Raw genomic sequence first — 15,024 nt, 5'->3', positions numbered from 1 at the left:
TATTATATATATTATACATATATTATCTTGTTGTCTTCTTTGTAACTTTGCTGGAAGAATGGCATTTGGTATGTATGTTAACTCACAATGAAAATACTTCAGAAGTACTCAACAGTGAACAACCTAGGCCCTATACTAATTTCATTATGTTCATGGAAATATAATTAAAATTACAAATAATGAACTGTATGTGTTTCACGTAGAGATATCGTACGAACTGTATGTGGTACAGACCAACATTTGCTAAGGCTCTGAAAATACTTAATTTCAGTTAATGTGTGGAGAATATTAAAAGTTAAAAATAATGATATATATAAAACAATGCAAAGTTATCAGCATAAAAATAGAAGTTATTTTTACGTAGCGCCTATTGGAATGAATATTTTGTGTTGAATTATGTGGCATGATTAATATTCTCTTATGGTATGTGTGTTTTGTTAAAATCTTATAAAACATAACTTACTGTTGAAGGATTTTCATTTATTTTTTATTGTTATGATCTTATTTAAACAAGTGTTAATTATATTACACATGTCTATTTTAAAAGCATTTTAATGTATACTTATAAAATTGTAATAGGCTTTATAAGGACTCTCAAAATGCATGTGAGTATCTATAATTATCTACATCACCATTATGGCCGTTTCACAAGATCAAATATTTATTGAATTCAATCAGTTGCATTCATTGTACATGATTTTCAATTTGTACATTGAATTCAATACAAATTGAAGATGTTATTCAACTAAGCTTATTAACTTATAAGTATTTTGTTTGTCCAGTATATTAAAGTAAAAGATTCTCTATTATTTAAATAATGAGCATCTATAAGCAATAACGTTTTCTAAATATTTACATAAACATAATGAAATCTAATTTTTCAATACTTTATATCTACGATCACATCAACGGCAGTATTATGTAATCAATGAGGTAATGAAATATCTTTAAAAGATATTTTCTCCTCTGTAAAGTAAATTTGTGATACAGCCCTCTTAATGTTAGTCTAGTGAGTTATTTCGTCTTCTAATATGCTACAGCAATATATAAAACTAAGTTTTGTTAGTGTTTTAGTCTTTTGTAATGTTAAAGTGTAATGTAATCAATTCATTTTTTTTGTAAATTCTTATTCATAAAGATACATATCATAATAAGATAAATAGTAATATTTGTAAATTTAGATTCTTTGAAACAACATCGATAAGAGGTTCTCCTACCTCTGTTAAACTGTATGATGGTGCATTGTAAAAAAATTAGGTAGTCTGACTTAAGTGAGATTGTATTTAGATTGTGTGTAATGCATATGCAATATCTAAGCATAAGAATTTATGTTATTATCCTTTTAAAACGTTACACTATGAATTTCGTATACTTTTTAATGTCAACTACCATTATTTTTCACGGAATATTACATCCAGATAAAGAATAATTACCACATGTTTGAAGATTAATTGTATTCCGATACATTTAAAGTATTAAAATTTTTAGATACGACTCATACTACAGTTGTAAATGTGAGATTTCTTGATTCTGAATCCCTGCATCCGCAATTTCCTAGTGAGCCGCCGGTCAGATTGTCATCCTCTCAGATTGTCGAGGAACCAGATACATTTTTCGTCGAGTAATCTGGCGGTATAGTAGCTTTATCACGCGCTGCGGTTACAGTTACTTCGGTTGAATAAGCCACTAAATCTCACTGTTAAAAGAGAGAACTTCTAGACCAGAATATTGGAAATAAAAATTTACTGACACGGCCTCTTAAGATTTACTACCACCAATTGAGGACTTCCAACTCATCGTAACAAAGGATTACCGCACCTGTCGGAGTCAGCTGAGAACCTACCTCCACATGAGCGTCTGGTGAACGGTGGGCTTGAGCTGGAAGACGTGGTTGCTGACGGCGAGATTGTGCTCCAATCGGAACGGGGGTAGTATGATGCCATCTCGGACAGGGAATGTCAGGCGCAGTTCGTCATCTTCTGGGAAAGAAACAAACACCAGTTTGCAAACCCCAGGTCAACCAAACTCAACCGGTACTGTCGAACGTGTTTACCACCACCCACCGTAAAACCACAAGTAAAAAATTTGAAAATTTGTAATCAGAGTAGCGAGCACATAGTGAAATTTTTCCAAAATGGGATCAAAGGCACCAAAATTTTAAAAAGTGTTTTATTAATTTTTGTTTTAAACAACCACTTCTAAAAAAAAATTGGTTTATTTCACTAATCCCTTAACTTGAAAGCAAAGTTAGCCAAAACCTTGTGACAAAAACTGCGTGGACTGCAAAGTGACCATTTACTTTACACATGTGGGATTGTTTTTATCCCCCCCACCCCCTTTTTTTTTTTAGTTGGAAGTATCTAACTTTTCACGAAAAGTACCGTGATGAATTAGAAGAAAACATTGGCTAGAAAATTAATTGTGTGACAATGGAGCACGCAACATCCAGGATGATGATGCTAACTCACTCTGTATGGGCAGGGGCGGCTTGAGGTCCGGGAAGCTGGGCTTGACGTCCGCGTTGGGGCTGATGTAGGGCGGCATGCTGCTGGCGGGCGTGAGCGGGGGCGTGGGGTTCCCCGGGATGGGGCTGTGCTGGTAGCTCATGCCCCCGCGCATCGCACCCACGTCCTGCTCGAACTGGGCCCCCGTCCCGTACTGCCCCCCGACCCCCCCGCCCCCGCCGCCGCCGCCCGCGTGGTGGGAGGGGAACTGAGCGCCCGCCCCGCCGAAGTACTGGTGGCTCGCCTGGGCGCCGGCGGCGTAGGGCGGCGTCGCCTGCCTCATGCCCACGGAGCCGCCGCGAGCCCCCGCCGCGGGGCCGAAGGTCCCCGACGGGCCCATGGCCTGCTGGGGCGGGTACTGCGACTGGAAGCCGGGCCTTCCGTTGCCGTAGCCGGCCGGGTACTGCGAGAACACAACACGCTTCCCGCGTTGAAACTGCCATCCTGCCTCTGACAGCAGGTTTTCTTTTGACCACAAAAAAAAATTGTAGTAATTTAATAATTAATTTTAATAACTCATAATTAAGAAACTTAAGGTTTTTTATGCATCCCTAAATTTCAATTTACAATTCTACTTAACCCATTTGCATCTACAAGCGTACTAGTACGCAGCTGTTTTTCTGGCCGATAACACCATAGGCGTACTGGTACGCAAAATGGCTAATCTGCCCGAAAAACTTGAAAAAATCCCTTTAGAATGAAAATAACCCCTCAGAGTAGCTAGTATTATTATAACAAAGGTATTTTATCATGAAACTTAAACTATTTTTTAAATTTTATTTAAAGAATAAAAATATAATGAAAATAGAAAATAACTTTAATAATAGTAATATATAAAAAAGTTTATGGATTCCATGGTATGTCTAACATTAAAGTGAGTGGATGCAAATGGGTTAATAATTCCTCTAACTTGCAGTAAATACGTTTGACCTGTATTACCACTTTGGTGTTTTTATCCTCCTTGAGACTTTAATCACACGTGCCATTTCAGTCCACTTCCCAGTCACTAACCCCTCTCCTGTTCACTCCAATGCCAGACACAATAAGCTAGAGACCAATAACAGACAGCTCTGATACCTTTAGCGCGAACACCTGGTGTTGCCACACCAGTGTGAAAGACGGCAGAAGAAAGGCCCAGCATCAACATTGTACAGTTGGTGCTCGTTAATGCGGCATGCTTAGGTTCAGAACATTCCATAATTTGGCACCAATCGAGCCGCTCGCGTTAGGGTTTTATCGAGTAGATTCTGGTATTTGATAAACATGACTGCCAGGTCGTGCTGCCCACATTTTTAGTTCACTCGTGTGTTTCATGATATTTTGAATCAAATATCTGCATCACGTACGAAACAATATTGCTCTTGTGTATTTTTTCTTGCCATATAGCACATCACAACCAATTGTTTTAAAAATCAGTATACTGTGTTAATTTTTCTTTCGACATTCCCGCTTAAACTATACGGACGTTCGATAATATGACAAAATAGCAAATCTGTCTGTGGTCCCAAACATGAGGATTAAAGAGCTAGTACAACAAATTTCCTAGTACAAAAGTGACTCGATTAACCGAGCTTCAACTAAAAGTGTTTCCATTTTAACTGAGCCAACCTCTAAATGCCATTCCTGGCAAAGACTGTTGAAACATTTGCTTGAGGACCTAGAATTTGATCTACAGTTATTGAAAGCCTTAATAAAAATTAACCTCAATGATGGAATTTTATTGGTTAGTCGAATCATGAGGTGACGTGAAAGAATTTACACTGAAGAAAAACTGGAAAAATTTTAACCCCTGAAAAATACCACACGGCCAACTGAAAACCATACAGATTTTCTTATTCTCTCTGTAGCTTTTGCCTAGGCGAGTTTGCCGCCGTTAACATTAACTCAGTTAGTTGAGATTACAGTAGATGTGAAAATGTTTGTCACCAGATATTAATATACATATTTTAACTATTTATTCAAAAAATTTTATTATTGCATTGACACCTTTTGACGATAGTCACATTTGTGACTGTGTTGACAGCAGAAAAGCTGTCATAGGCTGGGCACACACAGAATCAGACAAAACAAGACGAGACACAACAAGACGAGACACCACACAATGCCTTGTGACAGCTTAACACAGGCTTCTCGCAACAGCTTAACATTTTATTTTGTTACATATTTCTTCCCACATTCTTGGAATTATATTACTGTTGCAATATTTTTCTAAGATTGATTATAAAAAAATAGGTCTGTCCTGTACTTAACATACTAAACGATCTGCATCCAGCTCACTAATGACAAAACAAAATCAATCAATATATTTTACAAGTTACAATATTTTACTCAAATTAAAGAAACAATGAAAAACAGTATTTAACTAATCTTTTAAGTTATAAACACACTACAGCACGCCTTCATTGACAAATATTTTACACTCGCACATGCACAGAACACTGCAGCCATCAGACTGTCTGCTCGCGACCAAGTTGGAGCAGTTTCTCGATGTTGTAGCCTCGTGTCTGTTCGCGACAGTTTTGTGGTGTCGTGCCGCGTCTCTTGATTCTGTGTGGATTACTTTTGTATAAATACATGGAAGGCTACTACTTACTATCGGAAAAAAGGGGGTTGACTGAAAAGTCGGTTTACGGACGATAATTTTACGTGAAAACGTCATAAGAAAACTTTGATGAAAAATTCCATACTTTTAAATTTTCAAATATTATTTACAATTTTTGCAAATTTAATTTGAATAATTTGTTTAAATATAATCACGAACAATTAGTTAAAAAGCCCGCCTTAACCTGTTTGATATTATAGAAGATTTTCTCGCACGGTGGTTGGCCGGTTCTTGCGCGCTCGGCTCAGGCGGAACGTGACAACTTTTTTGTGCGTGCAGCCGGCATTCATCGATTTATAAGACGTTATCACGTCAAAAATGTTGTGTTGTGTCGTGGCTCGCTCTGCGTGAATCTCTGGCTGAAACAACGCAGGCAAAAAAAGGGCTCGCTCACCTGCGGCGTGCCGGCCGGAGAGAACCCGGGCTGCATCGCGGGTCCCGGGCCGGGGGTGGGGTACCCCTGCTGCTGCCTCTTCTGAGACATGTGCATCGCGGGGTTGGGGTAGGGGGTGATCCTCCTGGGGTACACCTGCGGGCCGGGTCCCTGCGGAACACACAAAACATCCCGAGTCGTCGACAACGCTCGACCAAACCGTGGGCTAGCTCTAACACTTTTCGGTGAACACCCTTAGGAATAATTTCTTGCACGTAAAAATTCAAACAAATGAAGAACTCATACAACGCCTGTTATACATTCACTCTGAATTATGTTATATAACAGTATAGAAGAACTGGGATGACAACACTCGACAAAACCGTGGGCTAGCTCCAACACTTTTCCGTGAACACCCTTAGGAATAATTTCTTGCACGTAAAAATTCAAACAAATGAAGAAACTCATACAATGCCTGTTATACATTCACTCTGCATTACTTTGTGCAACAGTACAGAAGAACTGGGATCAGAGGCGATTTGAGTTTGCAAAAATGCAGGTTAGCCAGAGAACCTAAAAAAAAAAAATATATAAGACAATGCACTTACAGAAAATGTCTTCATATTCAATAAAACAGGCTTATGCTGTGTGATGCCTGTTGTTGGGTCACAGGAAAAATGTTGGTATGTTTGTATGTCTAAATGTTTGTAGCTGTCTGAAGATCTGAGTTACAGGTGACCAACATGAGGTACTACTGTTACAATTTTAGAGATACTCAAACCTCCAGCCCAGAGTTAAAAGTCAGTCCCACGAATGAGTGAACTTTTTTTACATGTTCATATGAGGCATTAAGTGCTGTCAACCCTTATTTTAGGTTATTTTGCCATAAGTTCAAATAGAGCTTTGCATTAAGATTGTTTGTCTCAACATAGAACCCAGAATTGGGTATTTATTAGGGATGGGATTTTCGAATCTTGGATTGGTGGTCGGTTCATTTTAATTCAAAACCATTTCTGTATGAGGTTCGGATCGGCTCGGTTCAGAATTTTTTTGCTATGGTTCGATTCGGTTTGGTTCGAAACCAGAGAACTGAGGTTCGTCCAGCTCTAGAAAATTGTATACCTAAACTATATTATAAAGGTAACGGAAATAGCACAAACATAAGATAAACTACGCTGCATTTTGTCAATTAGCATAACTACTCGATCATTTCCAACCTTCAATAATATAACATTGCAGAAAAAAACTTAACTTTCTTTAAATGGTGTCTGTTATACAAACGTATTTTATTGAAAACATAGTAAGGATTAATTTAACAGAGAATTAGACAGATGCAAACTTACGTGTGTGGTTTTTGAGGTTATTTGTCTCTATTTTATATCAGGTGTATACACTATGCACTTATTTTATAATTTTATAAATACACATGTAATTTTTTTTAATACATAGGCTTATGTAATTTTTTAAAATAAATGTGTGATTTTTTTTAATAACATGTGGTGAAGTTTAGTGTGGAACTGGGATTCGAGATTCGATGACAAACACTGAGGATTCGAACAAGGATTCGGATTCGACCAAATTGTGGATTCGTCCCATCCCTAGTATTTATAGAAGTCCATACCTGCCAACTTTGGCCAGTCAAAAAGCGGGAGGTTTTTTAGTATAGTAAACAATGCTTGTTGCCCCTAATAAAGCGCGCAAGGGGGGAGGGGGGGGTGTTTGGTGAAATTTTGTTTATTTTGACGGAAAAATCACGACACAAAGAAAAAAATGCAGCATTTTCACCTTTCCTCGATTGCAAAATGCACGGAAATTCGTCACTAAATCTCTTCTTGTACACAGCAAGATACTTCACTGTAGGCCATTTCTATTAAATCCCTATTGCGGAGTAGGCCTACAACTAAACGCATACAAAATACTCGTCACGCAACTGCTTCCACAAAATTATATTTTTATGAATACACCGTTGAATAAATTCGAAGACTATTATAATGCTACCTCTATACTTATTCTGTGAGCACAGACGCGATGTGATGATACATATGTAACATCACATCTAATAAATATTTTGAAGAGTTGTAACATGGTTTAACATATTTTTTGTCTTGGGCCAAAGTTACCCTCAAAGGGCCAATGTTACCCCAACTGACGGTAATGATTTTTATATATAATTGTTAATCAACCTTGTATCAAGAATAAAAACCCTTCTACTCGACTTGTGAATACTTTATCCATGCAACCATGTGTCCGTCAACTCCGACGTCGAGGCATGTGGGACACCTAGAGAGCCCATTAACTAGTGACAGGCAGTTATAGTGAAATAGTGTACCCGCCGCTGAAAGCTGTCGGTAGAGTAGATATTTTAAGAGGCCCGTCTCGCCAGAGGTGTATGTGTGTTAGTGAGGCGGGATGATAAGCACGATGCTCGCTGGTATTTCTAGCGCGGTATAGCCTCTAAGCGCAAGGCTCTGAACTGGCGCGCAGTCTTATCGTCGTCACAGGACAACTGTGCAATTTGAGCGGTGACCGTAACATTATATGGCCGAGAATTGAAGATAAAGGTGTTATGCAAGTCCCTTAAGTGCTTTCAAGAATCTGTACTGGTTGTTTTACGCCTAAAAATTACTCTGAAAACATGAATTTTAGCCATTTTAACTCTTCTAAAAATACAGTTTAAAAATTTAATCCGAAATCAAAAGTACTTTTCGGCCCTCAGCGAACTCTTAAATGCTTTTCGTAAGCAGACCCCACTCTGATATCTTGAGTGGTTTTAAAATTGCGTTGTTTTTCCTGAAGCTCTGCATACTGTGTGTGTGCCCCGGTAGGCGGAGCCCTTAATACCACATAGGGGATAGCACCCACACGGGTCACGTTACGACCCAGAAACACTAGTCTTTAACTGGGTCCACGTGCCCTAACCATGTAGTGGCGCCCCACCGTCACGAACGACACAATTTCAACCTACCACGTATATTCCCCCAGACAACAGCAAATTCATTTGTAAATTACGTACGCTACAACCCACACGAGATCGCACAATCCATGACTCAACTCACCTGCATGCTCATCTTGTTCATGGGCATGGAGCCCGGCCCCATGGAACCCATCATGCCCGCGTGCATGCTCCCGTTCTGCCCCATCATGCCCATGGAGCCCATGGGGCCCATGCCGTTCATGCCGTTCATGCCGCCGCCCATGCCCATGTTCGCCATGCCCGACATGGCGGAGCTGGGGTTGCCCATGCCCATTGGGCCGTGCGCCCTCTGCGCGCCGTAGCCGGCAGCGTACTGCTGCGCCTGCATGCCGTGCTGCCCGACGTTCTGCATCTGGCAACACGAGACACGGGCGTCGTTAACTCTCCGCACTCCCGCAGGCAGCAACACTACTGTGGTCTAGCCCAGTACGGATCACTTACATTACATTTCCATTAAATATCATTAGGTGTACTCTCGTTTGCCTATACGTAAGATAATTTATCAGCAGATTTTGTTACGAAACCACGCTATTCCCACAGGAATACTGAAAAAATTCAACATATTTTTTTTAAAATCAATATATTGTTTCGTGGCAATAACTCCTCTTAGATTGAAAAGGTTTTTTTCTGTATCATTTTTTAAAAAAAAAATGTTTAAAATAATAATTTCTCATTTCATCACGTCATGCCACGTAATGTATTTTTCTGGTTTCCCTAATAAATAATAAACCATTATAATTTTGTTTGTTTGAAATATTTATTTTATTCACATGTGTCTTGGCCCTTTGAAAACGGTGAAGTTGGCCATCACTGTTCTAGCCCACATTAATGTGAGGCATTAGCTGTCATCCCATACAAATTACTACATCAAATACATTTACCGATAATTATGGAAAATATTCAGCTGTCAAACTAAAAATGTTGATTTTAGTTAACCTGTCAGAAAAGTGCACTAGTTCATCAGATATATAATATATATTTGGACACAAATAAAACACCTTCAGATACAGATCATCCATTTGCTGATGTAAATAAGACAAATTATTTGGTTACATGGGGATGGAATAGATAGAGGAAAAACCTGTGGAGAAATAAAAATAGTGTTTCTTCAGTCTATTCATTTCTATTTGTACTATGTCTAGTTAATGTAATATAATACAAGAACAACTTTACTGCATCTTTGAGATGTCACTCAGTTTTTGGTTAAGGCAACATTACAATATTTTAATGAATTATTCATACACATGTGAATGCCAAAATGCAAAATAAAAACAATATTAACAACCTATAACCAAAACACGATAGATTCTTTATTACTAAATAATTAATAGTATTAAATTATTATAGTGTTTTAAACTGCTTTAGCTCTCAAATACTCATTTCAGACAAAGTGTATCATTTTTTACAAAATAACAGCTTAAAAGTAACAAAAAATAATTACTATAAACAAGGTAATTATTTAAATTTTAATAATCACCTATACAAATACAAACATATTTACATACCCCACGATAACTGCAACTTCAGCTCTGTCACAAGACAAAGTTTTCTTTGCAATGAAAGCTACACTCACAATAGCTATTTCCCTTATCTCTCTACTCATATCACATGTACAAGCAGTAAAAACTTCTAAATGTCAACCGTAGCCGAGGGCAAGTTAAGAAAGGAGTTTTAAACAATACGCCTGAGCACTCACTGGGCACACTTCTGAATTTGCACTTCTCATCCAAGGGTGTATGCAAGAGATCTGGAACTCCCCCCCAAAATCAAAATCCTAAAAATATCGAACATTCTCACCAACAAAAGAAAAGAATTTTAAAAGCAAACATCACATAAAGAGATGCCACCCCCCACCCCCCAACAAAATTAATTTCTGCACATACACTTCTGCTGTCATCCACTTTTACGTCCTAAATTATGCTATTTATGTATCACTTTTATTTGACCATATATTTGCAACCAAAAGCTGGTCTCGATGATCAAACAAATTCTTAAGGACAAAGTTAATTTTATTGCGTGTCAAGCTATTTTTTTTTAACATTTAACCTGTGGGTTTTTATTCATGAGTTTAATCCTGTCATAAATTATTAACTAATTAGATAAAAAGAAATTTGTTTAATTTCTTATAGTAATGACAACTAAATTTGATGAAAAATGTTGATCAAGGCTTAATTTTTTTAAGAGTTAGTATATGATAGAGGTATTTGATGGTGAATGATGGCTAATTAGTTTCAGACATAATATCAGAACGTAGATTAAAAAATTATTATTAATTTTTAAGTTCATGTAGGCCTTGTCTGAATATTATTATATAATATGTAACATGTTTCTAATGAAATGACTAACTATGCAGTTTTTACTTATGAGACTGTGGGTGCTCCATGTTGATACATACTAAACAATGTGGTAGGCAAGATCGGGATACAGCCGTGAATACATACATACGATACTAGTTTTGATAATCTATAGTTTCGAAAACTCTCTCAAATCAATCTCCAGCAGCTAACTGTGCATAATGTTTGCGCTGGTACAAGCACAGAGAGAATCTTTGCGGTTTATGTTGCTTTATCTCACTTTAGGGCATGCTTAATTCGCATCAGTTCAGTGACATTTTTTTTTAAGAATCGCCATTAGCTGCACTTTCTTCTAATAGCAATTTCCTCAACGTCTGCTTGTATAAATTTGTCAAATACCTTGACAGTCTCGTAATTTTTAAAGTATTATTTGCCATTTCATATTAGAATTGTTATAGAGTAACCGTATTAGAACTCTAAATACATTTTACTGAATATTTCACTATCTTTTGCACAAAATGGATTTTACTCCATTATAATTGCCTAAACTATGTGTTAACTATTTAAGAAGACTAACCAGTCAAATTGAAAGCCAAAGGGAGTCAATTACTCGTGACCTTAAATATTATAAAAAATAAAAATAAACAGCTCTTAAGGGCATCAACTCTTATTCTACATACATGTTTATTGATTTCAACTGCACAGTCTGCGGTTAACATAGCACATTTTAACCATTTTTTGACGTGACGTCTAATAAATCGATGAACGCCGGCTGCACGCACGAAAAAGTGTCCCACTACGGATGTGTCCTGTTTGCTCATTGTACGCATGCGTGGCATCTCTCTTCCAATCGATTGGAACAACCATCGATTTGATTTTCAATCATATTTTCGTCGTTTGAATTATTACTATTATGTAATTTAACGATCGTCCACCAATTTTCAGATCAATCAGTATCTACTGTTATTTAAAAGTAATGTTGAATATTCAAATACGTTTTGAACCAACAATGGTGTTTTACAGTTAGCTACACATAATAATTCAAATTACACCCGGGATCTTTTGAACTTTTTTTTGTTAAAAAATATTGTAACACATTATAAATAAGTTTGGTGTATTTGGGATGCGTATTTGTTATAAAATCGTGTTATAAAAACGAAATAATATTATTCCCCTACCGTGAACAAAATTTATATAAATATGTATATTCTATCTGAAGAATTGCCTCGTGGCTAAGCGGTCAGCGTCGCAAACTACCAATCCAAAGGATGTCGGTTTGAATCCTGGCAGCAGCGAAATTTTTTTTTGTACATTTTATCATACAAAAGATAAAAAAATTTTAAAAAAAATTCTTCCTCAAAGAATATAATATTTTTAATGCCTAAATGGTTTGGTTGCAAAAACCTATTACGGCTCAGTCTCAGGCCGAATATATTTCCTTTTCTTCTGGATCAATCATTTCATCAATTTTTGTTATGAAGTTGTCACGTTAAACTATCGTCCGTAAACCGACTTTACAGACAACAAATTTTTTTTTTTCGTTACTCTCGACTTTTTGAACTGGTACCTTAATTTTCAAAGAGAACACACAAGATACAAATTGACCTGCTAGAATATTTAACTATTAATATTGGCCCTCCCTCTTCCTAGAGAAATCTTTTAGCTGCCTCTCATAATTGTAGTTAAATCATGTTTGTACTACAGGAGTGCTAACCTACTTAATAAGTACGTACTTGGATTCACAATCACAAAAGCAAGAATAAGTTTATTACATGACTAAATTACCACCTAAAACAATAACATATCAGTGTTAAATAGATGCTTCAGACCTAATGAGCATAACACTGGTTTAAGAGAATGATGGAAAAAATTATTAAAAATGTTTTCTCGAGTGTTGTTCATTACTAGCTGCACGGAGATGGAGCTTTAAGACTTAGGTAATGACAGTCATAAGCCAAGAGGCAAGTACAAATTTTCCTCATAACATTTTCCAGAATGGTAAAGAAATATGTAACCCCTACGTTTAATCAATTGAAAATAATTACAATTGTTGGCTTACGCTTCCTCACCATGTTACAACTTTTGTTCTAATCCACACTCAAATTTGAAGGGACTATTGATTGAGAGGTCAGATCACTGGCTTTCCACCAAAGGTTAATCACATTCTATCTCCTACGAGGTCACAACTATGACATGGCAGTGGGTTTTACTGGAGCGCTCCCGTATCCCTCCTCCCACGCAGTCCGTCAATGCTCCAGCCTCATCTCGTTACCGCTCTCTGCCTCTGATGACCTCGATGTCGACAAAAATTTAAGCCCTCAGTCATTAATTAAGTCACTAAATTAAAAAGAAAATCATTAATGCTCAATACTTTGTTCTCAGTGCTCGGGGCTTATTACGGTTTTGCATAGATAGCTACCCATACTTTTTGAACATAACTTACGTAACTGACGTCACAGTGAATAATGGTGTTTTTTATTTCTCCCAAATTCTCAATTGTGACACTTATAATTTTGGTTTATTCAAAATGCTCCCCCTCTTTTTTTTTCTCTCCCCAAAAAAATTCTGAGCAGTATATTCATTGATAACTAATTTGTTTAAGGGCATGTGGTGAAAAAATGTTGATATAAAAATTTAAAGACAGCATTATTATGTCCAGCCCTGGCCTGATAGTTGGCTGGACAATAAAAAAACTATTATTGCATTTAATCTGCTGTGTCTACCTCTTGAAAACATCAGTAAAAACATTTCTGTTTGAAACCTAAATTTAATTATGAATCTTTTTTGTATCACTGCTTCTACAAATGAGCTGTGTATATTGTGTTTGGCATTATATTATGTTTGCATTTCTGATACTGGATGTTTTCTTATAAAATAAATTATTAATATTTCAGTTGAAAAAGTAAAACAGAAATGTGATTGAAACAAACCATTTTTTTTATAGTTCACTGACTGCAAAATTACCATTTCAAAAGCAGTGCTCAAAAATCTCAGTGTTAGTTTATGCTGCTATTATGTATGTTACAGGAAGATACATTATAGGTATTTGCACAAACTAATTTTAAGTTTCAACCTTTCAAGTACTATTTTTAATGTTTTCAGTCTACATCTGTTATAAACCACCATATACAATCCGAAGTACATAATTCACATTATCACATAAACTTTCATGCCTGTATAATCAAAAAGAACTAGCTATTTACAGAAAATTTAGTCCCTATTATTCATTATCCTTGAGCTTAATTTGTAAGGAACTTACAGTTTTGGTGAACTGAGTAAATATGAATGATACGGAATGAAATAATTATGTTTTATTACCACATTAACCATTTTTTTTTCCTTTCATACCAGAAGAATGCAGTCTCTAGCACTCAAACCGTGGGGATTAAAAAAAATTTTTGTTGACTTCCGATAGTCCAGTATCCAAACGTTAACGATTTAGATAGTCTTGTACCAATGAGGACTGTTTGGCCTTATGCCACCTTAGCAAACTTCTTAAGCTAAAAACCTAATTTTTGCTGAGGTCATAAATTATTTTACAGTATGCAATTAAGTAATAATCGGAAGCACTTGGCACACATGATATTAGTCAGGGAGGGGGGGGGGGGGGGAGAGAGAGAGAGAGAGGCTTTTGACACAATTTGGGTTTGCTCAGAAGTGTACATACGAGCCTTTAAAATGTACAATAAATGTTAGTTTTGACCTGTAATTGTGCCTTATGTTCCTGCTAAATAACATATTTCTGCCCAACACCATCTTAAAGGTGATTTTGCTCTACAGCTTAGCATTCAGCGATCACAGGGGATGGCCAGATAATCCGGCATTTTCCGTAACCCAAAACCTTTAAAGTCCCAGATGTGCTAGATTACCGGAAGCCCACTGTACATACCTTGAATTTGTAATGTTTCATCAACTCAAAATGCTTACAACAGATATTAACTTCTCAACACCGAAGAACACTTTACGGAACTCAACAACCAATAAAAAGTATGGCATCACATTTCAGCGGTTTTAACACTTGGTGTTACCTACAATCAACTTAAAACCAACTTCCTTCACATTATACTCCGGTAATGCGAGCTGTCGTATAATTCTTCCTCCACGTTTGAAAACAGTCTTGTGTTGTTATGCTATTCTCAAATGTCATGTCCATAAAAGTGTTAAACTAGCCAGCTGTAACTAAATAAGTTTCATAGACAGACAATACCTTAAGCAGTAAAAAACTGTAATAAAACATGCAAAAAAATACTGTGCTCTCTAGGACAAAGTGCTTTTAA

At 36.8% G+C, this 15,024-nt stretch overlaps 1 protein-coding gene across 3 annotated transcripts in view; it reads right to left on the bottom strand.

Moving 5' to 3' along the window:
• The window catches only part of LOC134533967 (zinc finger MIZ domain-containing protein 2-like), a 287,873-nt gene that overhangs the window by 25,976 nt on the left and 246,873 nt on the right, over window positions 1-15,024 (bottom strand). For 2 of the 3 annotated variants that reach the window (XM_063371812.1, XM_063371814.1), the window contains exons 7-10: window positions 8,536-8,805; window positions 5,501-5,650; window positions 2,469-2,907; window positions 1,844-1,979 (exon numbers count right to left, since the gene is read on the bottom strand). In XM_063371812.1, the coding sequence (XP_063227882.1) occupies window positions 1,844-1,979; window positions 2,469-2,907; window positions 5,501-5,650; window positions 8,536-8,805 (995 nt within the window). The remainder of the gene's footprint in view (window positions 1-1,843; window positions 1,980-2,468; window positions 2,908-5,500; window positions 5,651-8,535; window positions 8,806-15,024) is intronic. The other variant, XM_063371813.1, reaches the window with a different exon arrangement.

Source organism: Bacillus rossius, chromosome 7, assembly GCF_032445375.1.
Source record: "Bacillus rossius redtenbacheri isolate Brsri chromosome 7, Brsri_v3, whole genome shotgun sequence".
Classification (NCBI taxonomy): domain Eukaryota; kingdom Metazoa; phylum Arthropoda; class Insecta; order Phasmatodea; family Bacillidae; genus Bacillus; species Bacillus rossius.
Note: the sequence above shows the minus strand (reverse complement) of the source record. Positions and strands in the feature narration are given on the sequence as shown.